At 38.7% G+C, this 13,739-nt stretch overlaps 1 protein-coding gene across 2 annotated transcripts in view; it reads right to left on the reverse strand.

Annotated features, from left to right (window-relative positions):
- Positions 1–2,727: 2,727 nt before the first annotated feature.
- Positions 2,728–13,739, reverse strand: part of rab11fip2 (RAB11 family interacting protein 2 (class I)) — a 40,776-nt gene continuing 29,764 nt past the window's right edge. Inside the window, exons 7-8 of one of the 2 annotated variants that reach the window (XM_077729600.1) lie at positions 8,639–8,764; positions 2,742–2,868 (exon numbers count right to left, since the gene is read on the reverse strand). In XM_077729600.1, the coding sequence (XP_077585726.1) occupies positions 8,715–8,764 (50 nt within the window). In that variant the 3' untranslated portion in view covers positions 2,742–2,868; positions 8,639–8,714. Of the gene's footprint in view, positions 2,869–8,638; positions 8,765–13,739 lie in introns of both variants that reach the window. The other variant, XM_077729599.1, reaches the window with a different exon arrangement.

A 13,739-nucleotide genomic window follows, 5' to 3' on the forward strand; every position in this document is an offset into this window, starting at 1 on the left:
ATCAGCCTAATTAATGACAGTTATTACTTGGGTTGAGGCGCAGCTAGAACAACGTGTTCCTGCAGGAAAGGCTCTCACTGCCACGTGTTTAGCTTCCATGAGGAACCATTTGCCAAGAAATGGGGCCAACCTGTTTTGATTTCTTCTCAGACTCAGTCGGCGGATGAGCAATCACATTTCAAAGTGTTACAATAATCTATAGGCTGCCATTGACAACACGAGATGTCCAATCCATCAAAGAGAATTGGCAATTAGTTAAATACGTACCTAATCTGTATTCATGTGAGAAATCTACTATAATTGAAAAAAAGAGGGAATGACCCGGAAATGCCCCAAAATCAATGGGACGTGACCTATTATCACCAGGACGTGACCCGGATATGCCCCAAAATGAGCTGGAAGTGAAACGAGATCAGCAGAATGTGACATGGGACAAGAAGTGACACGATATAAATAGGAAGCGACCAAGAAATGCTCCAAATTAAAAACAAGTGACCTGATATCAATAAGAGGTAGGCCCCAAAATCAACACGAAGCAGGAAATGACATGTCCCAAAATTAAACGGTGACCTAGAAATTTACTGAAATCTATAGAAATCTGGGAGTTCATCAATTAGCAATGCAGCGTATCTTCATGCAATTTCTTTGTAGTATCAATTTTCTAAATTAATGTTACGATGGATTTAGACAAAAAAGAATATAAGCCACATGATCGCCTGTCCGATCACGATTCCTCCCATCACTTGGTCAGGATGGGCTGTTAGCTACAGGGATCAGATGTCAGCACTCAGGCCTGTTTATCAGAAGGAGAGCCACTGGAAGAAAAGACATCTGTTCAACTAATGAACGCCTAGTTAAAAAACAACAAAGTCCCCTCTTTTCTACACTAAAAAAAGAGAATATCCGGAAAACGATGAATACGCGTTGAAGACAGCCGCTTAGTCAATAGTTGACTAACGTAACAGCCACTGAGTCAGAGGTGAGTACGGGTGAAAAGTGAAAAGTAATACTGGAGGTTTCTCTCATGTCGTGACCTGAGCAGAGGTGCTGCAGATGTCATAGTGGAGCTACAAAGTTGCACTTCTGAATTGTGAGTCTGACAAGAAGATTTTCATGCTGATGGAGATCTGCATGAGCTCATAGACTAGAAAAAATAGACCAAGTTCTACAATAAATTTTGGGTACAAGTCACAAAGAGACAACAGCTGTTTAAATCTGCCCCAAGGCTTCATAAACCTTTGCCTTTCAAATACCAACCACGGTGGCCAAACACTCCAAGTCAACATGTGAACACATGTAATACTATGCAACATACATTCTCACAGCTTGAGTAACAGTCCACGCCGACTATGTACTCACAGAATTCGATTCATAATCTAGTTGAATAATGAGGCAACACTTGATTGAGCGTGATGATGTCGTTAGTCCAATTTACGGCACACCCTGCTTTGTCAAGTGGAAACTAATTTGCACCTTTGTACTGCTTATACTGAGGCATTAGCTCGAGATTGTCTTGGTACCTGGTAATTAAAGCAGATGGTCAAATAACCCTGTCAGAACTGTTAACTAAGTGGGCCTCTGTATAATCTTAATTCCCTGCCTGTTTGTAAAAGCCAAGCTGTTCCTTGGTCAATTCCCACCGCTCATTGTTACACACCACTGTTGTTTTTCTACTTGGTTTGGGTCTTATTAAAATGGTTGCTGTGATTGTGGTTTACAGTAAATTAACTTGATGGGGGATATTTAAGTCTGTGACATACAAGATATGATCTTAAATGACTTTTAATCAAGCTTGTTAAAACAAAACTGCCTAATCTTTCCAAAACAGCTGCTCAGGTTTAAGAACCTCCCCCAAACTTTTTTTTCAGTTTTTTGTTTTAAATACAAGTCGAAATGAGAAATACAAAAAGTCTATATACACAACACCTGCACAATTACTGAGACCACATATAAAAGGAAAAAGGAGGTGATATGTGTTGATGGTTGCTAGAATGGCATTTGAAAATATTTGGATTGAAAACATCTCAGATTTTAACGGCAATAAAAAAAAAATATCCACACAAATGCTGTAAGGCCTTTTCAAAATGTCCTTTGCAGTTTCTATATTTCTGCCTTGACATTATGGCACATAATGCAGCCTGTAATTATCCTCTTCCTGTGGGTGAAGTGCTTTGTAAAAGTACCCCATGCTCCTGTGTGCCGTCAAAACATGCTTTTAGTCCTCTTTGGCAATAAATTCACAAGCACTGAGGCATATTTCTTTTAGAAGGACCTCAACAGGTTCACACCAGGAGAGACAAGTAAAACAAGAATTGTAAAGCAAACAAAAGTCAAATAAATGACGACTTGTAGTGCTCGTTGGACCAATAGCCCGGCTGGGAAGGGCCACATGAAATAATCTACTTATTTCAGGAAATCATGGCCCTTAATTTGCATAAGCGTGCCTTTAAACATAACCTTAACAAAGGCTTTTTTCCAGTCACATACCCTGAGGGCTGTTGCTTAGATGATATGGGAGCCAATGTAAATTAAATTGAAAATCTTTAAGGTAATTTGATTTGTGGCAGAGTCAAAGAAATGTGCCAAAGATAACATAAAATGCAGTTTTTAACTTATTCATTGCCATTGACGGCAATTGACATCCAATCCATTTGGACTGGGAGGGATAGCAGCAAATCAGTCAAAACAGGTAAAAATAGCTAAGAAAATAGGCACGCACACTTTTTTTCTGTACCTGTGTAATCTGTTGCTTCCTTGACCCTTTCACCGTCTGAGACTGAGCTGAAGCCTTCTTCACTTCCTGGGTCCATTAAAAATGATTTCTCCAACAGCGTAGGTAGCCTGTGCATGACGAGCAGGCGGCACAATCTGAAAAAAATGTTTTCGAATTACTAAAATGCTTCTGGTATTTGAAAAAAATGCCTAAGAACAGTTATTTTTCCCACTTAATGTAAATATTGGCTTCTATTCCCATTTTCTCTATAATTCCACATTAATAATCACCCAATCTGAAAATAACCTTCGATTTTACCGGGAAGGGTTGGCAGCAAACGATCACTGCCATCCCTCCCAGGCAAAATGAAGTGTACTTATTTAGTCGTCAATGGCAGACAATGAGTTAATGACACTGAAAACAAGTGCGTGCAGGGAGATGCCTGTGCTGATGAAGGCAGAGCAAAGGGAGAGAAAGTGAGGGTGCAAAACATTAATTATTAGCCCCACTGGGATCTCTTATATTTAGTCCAGCCTGGACAACACCAATTAATACAGCAATTATTATCCTTGCCCGTAGCGCAGGGTTGACTAAGCTGGCTTGCCTTCTGACGATTATTGTGTGAGGTGGTAGGGGGGTTTGCAGCCGACGAGAGGAGGCATGCTGGAGCAAGATTATTCATCTCACACTAAACCCTTGCTTTTATGATGCATGGCTGATGGGCGAGATAGAGCGAAAGCATAATTCCGGCTGCAAATTTCAACTCAGCACAAGTGCAACACAATCTCTCCATGGATATCATCTGGAGCGAGTCACTTAATGAGGAGTCAACATTTTTCCTCATTTGCAGGAGTTAAATGATTTCATACTGCATCTCACGACTGCCAGTATTTGAACTCCTGGTCAAAGCCTGTATCACTGCATTGATTTCCTAAACAATGTTCTCACCTCCTTCTCTTTGACTTATTCTTCCCCATCAGAGTCGCAAGCGTGAGCAATAGCTCCACCTAGTTTCTGTGCACAGATGACCAAGTGAGGCTCTGATGAGAGGAGAGTTGTCACTTTCACCCAAATATTTGCTTTCACGTTATCCCCCGCTTCTCCAATCAAATTACCCGCTGTGCTCATTCTTCCTCAACATCTATTTGGCCAGGGAGAGCTATCTGTCTCTGTGTTCTATTTTTGCATGCCCTTGTCCCAGCTCTCCTGCAGTTTCAGCCCTTGCATGAGAATCTTAAGCACATATGGCCCCCTTTCCCGGCAGCCACTGTAAAATCTATGCTGACAGCCACTGAAAACAACACGGGCGCTTGCATGTTATCTTGACACGGCCATGTTAAGCCTCTCTCTCTTGATGCTAAATGGTCGCCATAAACCTTTTAGGATCTGCCCAGCCTAATATGGACTTGTATATAAACATTATGCTGTGTAATACGTTTAGATTAGTACAGTTCAGGCAGAGACAGGTTGCTGTTACCCAGATTTCACAGCCAACCACTCTAGGGGAACAATGGAAATGCAATGTTCTTTAACCAGTGAGGTGTTTACATCGCAGTGAATGTGCCATCCCCCCGTCAGATATTTGAACGGGTTAGTTTTGTACAAAATAATGATACACTTTCAAAAGCCTTAATCTATTTGCACTCCGCTGAGGGAGCTATAGACAAAACAATTACAGTCGGCAGGATCTTGTCTAACAAGTCTTTTGGAGTACAAAGAATGATTAGATGGCGGGTATTACATGAGGAACCCATCTTTGGATTAGTGATGAACACAATAAATTCTGAAATAAGTGGAGGAATATGAACATCCCCTTCATGGAAGACGCTTAGGTGATTGCTGCCACGAGAGGATTTGTCAGCATAACACAGGATCTCCGACAATAATGTGTGTGCCTATGTGTGTGTATGATAGGACACCGTGGAACACATTCAATGGTGCTTCCTGTTGTTTAAATGGATTTCTCCTCCATGACAACAAGAAAAGGGCCATAAAGACTTGGGCTCAGTTTCATCATCATCAGCTATTTGAATACATTACAGCTCCAACACATCATCACTGTCAAAATTGAAGAAATATAAATTTGTGTGGTCCAAACAGTCAAAATGCTGGAAGTAATTGGTACCTGCTGCATGAGTTCTTCTGCAGCAATGGCGTCATTCATTTACAGAGGTGTTGTGTTGCGCCACAGAACAGAAAACTGGCCTCAAAGAGGAGGTGCTGTCATTGTCAGTGTGAGGTGTAGAATAACAGCTCTTGAGCAGGTTGTAATTAGAGTGGCTGAGGTGTAATGAGGGTGCAAAATTCCTTCTACGGAAGTCAGAGCCAAACTGGCCTAGGGTGCTGATGGCACCCTGTCGATTGGCATGATGGCCAGTGATGTTCAATATCCCTCACTGTGACATGAGCCCCACAACAAAAAAATGTGAGGAAGAAATGTTGAGTACTACCCTCCTGGAAGTGATACGGATAGGGAGGAGGTTCCATGGTGTACATTGTAGAAACCCCAGTAACCAGTCCCTTTTTGCAAAAAAAGTAGAATAAAAAATATTTTAAAGATCATTTTTGGAGCACATTATAATTATGGTTTTCCTTTGGAGGAACATTGTCTAATACGATAAATTGACAACTAACACATCAGCAAATTCATTGTGAACTCTTTTGTAGAAGTGAAATAATTATTGTTGACCTTTTTCACATGAACAGGATGCACCTAATTTACTTTGGCAGGCCAGATCAGGCCCCCATGCCTTGAGTTTGAGACTTGTGACGTGTCCGTCTCTCAGTTAAAATGAGCTGTTTCCCAACAGGTGTTGTTGCTAAACTGAATAAAATTATCCTCCTGGAAAGAAGCATTAAATTATTTTCATCTGGGGAACAGCACTGGCTGTAAAATACTTGAGCAATTAATTGATTGTGCTGTAAATGCAAATGTTGTTTGATTCCCAACACAACTTTACAAAGGCCTCTTTGGTAAAATTTTGACTTGTGTTCACAAATATGTGACACACAGATACACACACATGAACGACTGCGTCTTTTTGCACTTCTGGCAAAATGAAACTTCTGTCAGACACAGATTGAAATTTATATCAGTTTTTCAGGAGCAAGCCAAAAATGATCTTAGTGTACATTATTTTGATAAGTTTGGTGCCAGAGATAGAGAAAAAAAAGAGAAACAGGGTGGAATAGAACCCCACACTCAACACAGCAGATAAGACACTAAGATTCCAAACGGTGCAGTCCATAAGTGCAAAACCAGACTTGTGGAAAAAAAGAACTTGACTTGAAAAAGTGCGTATTATTATTATTAAGAAAAAAACTATGACTCATTTGCTAAAATGTTTTTACATTTATTAATTCCTCCATTTTTTATTCTTTTCATGTAATCATACATTAGATTTGACAACTCTCTCAAATGCCACACATAAAAGTAAGTATAGGTATCGTAAGTGTGCTAATCAGTGCTTACTGCTATTACATGCCCACTTATATAATGAACCAATTACTGCATTAGTGCGTCAGATGTAGTTGGTGACGTATTGCTAAGTAATCATAGTGAGAAAGGCAGCAATGCAGCCTTACTGATGCATAGCACAGATGATGTTAAGAGGTGATAAAGACCAAGATTAGGTAATTGCTCTGTAACAAGGAAACCTGTAATCACTGTGTGGTGATTATGTCATGGACCTTGCCGATATGGGAGAGGTAAACCCCATTGATTTTTTTCTCACAACAGAGAATTAAAGGTATTCCGGTTAAGGGTCAATGTCAATTATTTTAACTGCAAAGAATTTGAATTATTCTTAAAGGTCACTCAGGCAATTAAATAAACTGTCAGCGTTACCAAAAATCCAATTTGAGTGAAATGGATGGTCGCAAATGATTACTGTCACACCTCCCAGCTCCGTCTGTGTTAGTGAAACTTGAGCAAATAACTATTCATTTTGTTTTAATTGACATTTTCATTTGTTCATTCTCCATATCACTTATCCTCAAAAGAATCGTAGTACTGATGGAGGCTATCCCAGCCTGTGTAGTTCTAATGAAAAAAAAAAAAAAACACTTTTGAGAATCTCTAACAATACTGAATGAATTATACACCCAACTGTCAGACCTTTCTTGGAATCTTGCACATGATGGCCAGCCTATTTGCTATTTAGATGTCACCCTATTAGTGGATGACATGCAATTAGATCAATGAATTATAACTACGTTGCTGTCTTCTCACTGAACCACAAAGTTCTACAACCAAATAAGTCAACCTCCTAATCAAAAACCTTCAACTACGTCACTTGCACCCAATTTGCGCTATCAGCTGAGGAGGCCAGAGTGGTGAGAACACTGAGCAGAACTGGACCTCCCTCTTGCAAGTGTACAATGGACCTGTCTAAAACTCCAGACACTGTCTCCCTCCTAGACAGAGGATCCATCCAGGACTCACAAGCAAGGTGCAGTACACCACTGTCATTGCCTACCTCTTCATTGCTTGCACCTGCTAAAACATTTGAGGTATTTGAGCGGTGGGGTAGCACATTTGCTTTTCATTTAACCTGCCTTTGCAGACCTTTGAAGTACATAATAGCCGAGGAGCTTGGCCCCCTCCAGCCCCCTTAATCATTTACCTAGTAAAGGCACATTCTCTCCAGCCAACCCATCAAGCGGAAAACGAGTTTGGCCTGCAATTTCTCCCTTCCACCAACCCCACCATCACCGAAACATCTTTCCTCTCTAACTCTCTTAACCTGTTTTGCTTTGTGTGTGTGTGTGTGTGTGTGTGTGTGTTTTGGAAGGGGGGATGCTTGTGTTAGTCAACCCCCCCGCCCCTTTCTTTACAAAGCCCCCATGCAGTTGCTCTCGGACTCTACTGTATGAATGAATGTTGAGGTTGTGAAGCCAATTGTTGGCCTCGTTCGAGCGTTAAAGGCATCAAAAGATGGTGTAGTTGGCAGCCCATTGACAAAACATGACTAATTAACACTCTGAATTGGAGGACATGGGCTACATATTTGGGCCAAGATCAGACCAACAATAGCCTGCTGGGCTTCACCATGGGATTGTCAATATGATTTGAGAGAAGAAGCATAATTTGTATGAACTGTGATGATAAACCTTATGCTTTATCTTGCCTTGTGGAAATCCTCATTAGACAGATGGGCCTGCATAAATGCATTTATTTTTTCACGTGTTTGCTTCTGAGAGTGGGGTTTGAATCACAGTACCTCTATCCAAGTTGATTATTCTGAGTTAAAACTATTACTTTTCTTTCTCTTATTTGTAATGAGCTTGGATGTGTAAAGATTTAAAACTGCAAACACAACAACATGTTGAAGCAGTAAACTGTGATGTGATTTAATAATTTGATCACTTTTCCTACATGTGAATAAAAGTTCAGTATATATTTATTCATTTTTCATACTATATATATACTCCTGACAAATATCATGGGGGTACTGGAACGCTCAATTGGTTGGCAGCCAATCACAATGAGACAGACAACCATCCACTCACACAATCATAGCTACGGACAATTGAGAGTGTTCAAACAGTCTATCATGCATGTTTTGGGGACATGGAATGCAACCTCCCCTTTTTTATATGTCAAAATATAACCGAGAATAAGAGGTAGGGAAAATAAATGGATGTCACAGCATAGGGGTTTTGAAGCTTATTATTTTCCTAATATCAATTTTTAAAATTAATGAAACATTATTTAAGTAAGCTCGATAAAATATGCAGATTCTATTAGTTACAGTACTTTGCCATATGTACAAAAGCCTACTTACATCTTAGGAAAAGCAGAGTCTTGGCTCCTTTTTAAAATATTTAATTCATTATATGTCATTAAAATAGCAAGTGCTTGCATATTACCCTATATTGATATTAAATTGAGACACACAAGGAAATAATTCATAAATCACTTACAGCTGTTTTCAGTCCACAACGCCTAAGCCGCCAAGATATTTTTGCTCCATCACTCCAGTGTTCCAAAGCCAGATTCTTAAGGACTTCTCGCCTTTGTCTCCTTCCAAATCACATGGCTGTCTAACACTAGGAGGGTGACATGAAAGAATATTGCAATAAAGGAAAATCCTGCATATAAGGTAACTCAAAATAGCTACAAACTTTTATTTCAAACAGCTTTCTTCACTAAAAAGATTATATTAAAATGTATTGTTTGTTTAGGTTATTAAATTACACCCCTGTGACACAGAGTCCTCATAGTGCAGAACATCCGTCATGTTCTCTCCCATTTTACTCCTGGCACCAAGAAATTGAAGAAATTGCCCTTTAATGCTCGATTTAACACAATCATAGCACAGAAGGACTATCGTAACCACCTGGCTCATTTCGTCATGAGGAAAAGCAGGATCAAACTCTTGACCCTTGTTACTCAATGCTATGGTCTCTCTTCAAATTAAACTGATAGACTGCTACTGAATATACCATAGGGCATAACCTCACTTCAAAGTTCTTGCACTAGAGAACCTGAATGCTTGATTTCATTGTTAATTCTTGGATCATCTATTTTAATATTCTAGTTACATGTGCAATTAGATTACTTCTAACATGCCATAAAAACAGCTAAGCAGGTACATGCTAGTAAGATATAGTCATATCCTACAAGGTATAACTCCAGCAAAACAAGCAACATGTACAATAACATTGAAACAACACGAATCCAGAGGCAAAAATAACAAAGAGTTTGGACTGATATATAAATATTATTATATTATATTGATATATAAATAAATCCATAAAATAAACAAATAATTTTTAAAGTAATGAACTCATAGCCTTCCATTTACTTTAAACTGGCAAGACTGGCTATGATTTCTTATCTCTATGTTCTATTGATGACACTAGACATTCAATTCATTTTGATTGGGTGGTATGAGATCGATCAATTGCTGCCAGACGTTCCCAGTCAAAATGAATTGAACATCTTGCACCGTCAACGGCAGCCGACAATTTAAATGAGTGCCCTATGAAGGGTTAAACACGGATCTATGTCTGCAGTCTATCTAAATCTCCATTCAAAATACATCAAAAGTTCCCCAAAAGAAAAAGGAGATTTCTCCTCCTTAGTATCCGTTTGTGCTCATTGTTCTTGCTCAGTTATGTCAACCAGAACTAAAGAGCTTGTTAAAAAGGTCTACTCCTCATATTATATAAATCCCAAATAATAGGGAAGGGGTACATGGAGAGATGAAAAGGGGACGTGGGGCTTAAAATCAAATAAATCTCACCTGGATCCCTGGTAAATACCGGCAGAGCACTCCTTATATTGTGCTCAAATTACTTCATTTGTTCCCTAAAACATTTTAATCCTGATTGACCTCAAACTTCCCGTGAACCAGGGCCCCAACAAAAGGCCGCCCACTGTCCTCGCAGTAAATCTGTTGTCTCCCTTCTGGGCCCTCAACAGGGGATCGTAGATCAGCACTGCTCTGCAGCTTGCTTCAATTTACTCAATTAACTCTGCTAAAACATTTGTAAGTTCTACAGCTGTTGGTTTATTATCGAGGACTAAAATGCACATAAGCCATTTCGGGAGCACGTGGTTGCGACAAGGTTCACAAAGAGGGATCAGGGCAAACTCATTTGGTGAACAAAGGCTTTTTACCGCAAGACCTAATGTAGAATATGTCTATCAAATAACTTGAACATTGCTTTTTGATGGTGCAGTCACAGCATTTATGCACCTTGTGGGAAGTGTTGCCTTTGTTAACATCACTTTAAGATACATAGATAACAAGCTTAACTAAGACATTGGGTGACAGACTCTACCACACAATATGAATTACTTCCGCTGCCGCAGCTGTTTGACTTCCAACCACCCTTCACAAATAAGGTTCTCAGATGATCTTAGCCACATGAAAAGGTTTAGTTTCTCGGTCTGAATCATATACAGATGACGAACCTCAGGAGGCTAAGTGTAAATCACGACCGCAACATTATTGCGATGTGTATCGTTATCTATAAAAATGACCTTGCAGGAGCATCATTCATAACATATAGCATGGATTTATCTCATTCCGGTCATCACAAAATCTTTGGTTTGGTAAAAAAAAATAGATTTTCCTATCTGTTGCTAACCTGCGTTGTATAAATGAAATAGAAAGTGATGTGAGGAATGTCAAGTATACAATGAGGAGGATGCTAACATTAACCAGGTGTTGCTTGCCCACATCGTAAAACATTCGACCGGCACCATGTGTGCCCATATATTAAAAAGTCAGGCCAAGTACCTCTCACTTGAAGAGCTGCAACACAAGATGACATTCATTGTGCTTTAAAATAAAGATTTGGACAAATGATATTTTCCTTTGTCAAGCTAATGTGTTACCTGCAAGCTTGGCTGGACAGACCAAAGTCTCACCTTTGCAGTGGAAGAAGGAAAGTTACGTACTAGTATTTTAAAAGTTGGCAGTTAACAAATAAAAAATAAATCATCTGAAGTCAGATTTAAAATATTCAAGCTCTGCATAAATATGTTCTCATTATTTAGTATTTTGACATTTCTTTGAAACATTTCCTCAACTTCAACACAAAAAGAACACTAGATAGAACACAGACTTCCTGTGCTTGGTGTTAAATGCGGTAAATGTATATAACACATTACCGTTGAATGTGTCCCTTAAATTTCAAGTTAAATTTGGATGTCTGAAAATAAACAGTGTAGTCACAAAATTGGCTTAAGTTTCACATAATGATATTATTAAACAAACACTGTAGTAATCACATCTAATAACGCAATTGTAGCAGCATGTCTCTATTATCTGGGAATCATGATTCACATTTATTATCAGCAAATTTAGTTAGAAAAATCTTAGATTCATCCGCAAGTACCAACAACGTTTCGAGGCATCAGTAAAGCAGTCAATATCACTGCAAACATTTTCTATTTTCTCAAAGATGAAAAGTAAAAGAAAGTCTTTTGGGAGGATTTAAGTGCAAATTCCCAGCTAATGATATTCCCTGTGGAAGGAATGTAATTTATTCAAGTTAATGCGCCTTATTGTCTTTTCAAGGTGTATTGCATGGAATAACCAAACAAATTTAATTGTTAATCCATCTGCTTTGAAACAACCGAGATCTTGTTCAATAAGCTCTGAGTCAGCTTGATCCAATTATGCTAGAACGGAGACATTTGTAATCATTTGCCATCACAGCAGCCCTGCAACCTACACACAGACACGTACCAAACCGGCTTATACTATTTGGAGCAAAGCATGAAACTTTGTGCTTGGTGAGCACCCGAGTAATACAAACACTTTGAAATGAAGTAGTGACCCCAGAGACTTTGAGGTCAAGGGGTCTGCGTTTAAGAAATGTAAATGACACGTTCACCCGAGGGCTTTGTGGCGAAACTTTTCGCAGGAAGGATGAGGCCTGCTATTCAACTTCACTGGTTTCATGGACGAGTCTTTGGGGAGAGATAAGCGAGTAAGAAAGTGTAATGAACGTGTTTTCCTTTTCTAAAGCATTGTTGCTGTCTCTTAAATCACTTGGGGAGCACTTGAGCCACCATCTACTCTGTCCAGCATTCAACTACAATTGTGCAGCCTCAAATCAACTCAATCCGAGGATTAGAAAGCACAGTGAATCATCTAAGAAAACCTTTTAGATCTACTTGGTGACACAACAACGTTACTTAGTAGACTTTGATGATCTATATAATGCTAATCAAAAAAATACAAAGTCTAATGTTAATACTGTGCAGGTTAATTGAAATATTTTGTGTCAAATATTCTAGAAATTCCTGCGGCTTGCAGTAATTTGTAATGAATAAGGATAGATATTTTTTACATGTTTAAACTAAGCATTTAAGGCAAAAACACAGTGTATTGCTGACTTTCAATGGTATAATTCTGCAATGTTTTTTTTTATGGTCTGCTTCTGGATAACCTAGCCAATCGTAATCTTTGGTTGGAAGTGAGCCCAACATCTGTGATATTCAAATACGATTGATAGCCGGCATTCCTTGCTTTTTTTTCCACCATTGACCTTTATGGTGCCCTTCCCGTAGCGTAATGACATTAACAATTAGCCCTCATTAATTTACCAAAAACAAATAATCGCTCCAGTATACCTCCCTTCAAGCATATGGTTCTGATTTCCTAAACGTTTGTCAGTGGCCGCTGTTTGGTTAATCCTTTGGCCAAGGTGGAGTGGCCAAGAGAGGTCATGACTTTCTCCTCCCTTCAGCTCCTTTCCCCTCTCAATCTGAGGATGTACCTTTAGGTTCCTTGCATGCAACATATTTTAGTTGTTAAATTGGTAAATCGTTCAATGAGATACAATCAGGAAGAAATAACTTAGGAGAGTGGATACATTCAAAAATAACTGTTATCTAGTGCAGTATATTTGTGGACACGTATTCTATGTGAGTTTTACAATGAAATTAATGCTCTAATAGACCATCATGTATTCATTTCAAAATATTAGACCGTTAGTCAAAAAAGGAAGTGCAATAAGAAGCCATCCACTTATTTTTTACCACTTGATAATTGGTGTACTACAACTATTTACTTTCAAATTTAGAACAGTGGTTTCCAGATTAATCCACAACGTAAAACAATAGGTGCAGATTTTTATCCCGGCCAAATAAGATGCACTTACTTTAATCCTAACACGATAAAAAGGCTTAATTTAATAGTACACTACAATCAGCAGCAAACTCCCACTCAGTCTGACTCAATACTAAAACTCATTATTAAAATATGATGGAGTAATATGAGACTGACTATTTTACAATTCAGCAATTCTGTTAGAGTATCTTAAGCCAGACTTTAAAATCCTTCATAATCTTAAATGATTCAAGTAAAATGTAATTTAGGACAATAAAGAGCTAAAAAAGCTAAGAGTTTATGTTAATACAACAGATTAAAATAAACAGAAATGATTTTGAAAATGACAAAATCTTGCTCAGGACTTCTGTGTTTTCATGATAGTAGTACATGTGCTGCTTTTGTAATTGCTTGCACTTCTATCCTGTTTACTTATGAACAAATCTCCAACC

Source organism: Stigmatopora nigra, chromosome 12 (genome assembly GCF_051989575.1).
Source record: "Stigmatopora nigra isolate UIUO_SnigA chromosome 12, RoL_Snig_1.1, whole genome shotgun sequence".
Taxonomy (NCBI): domain Eukaryota; kingdom Metazoa; phylum Chordata; class Actinopteri; order Syngnathiformes; family Syngnathidae; genus Stigmatopora; species Stigmatopora nigra.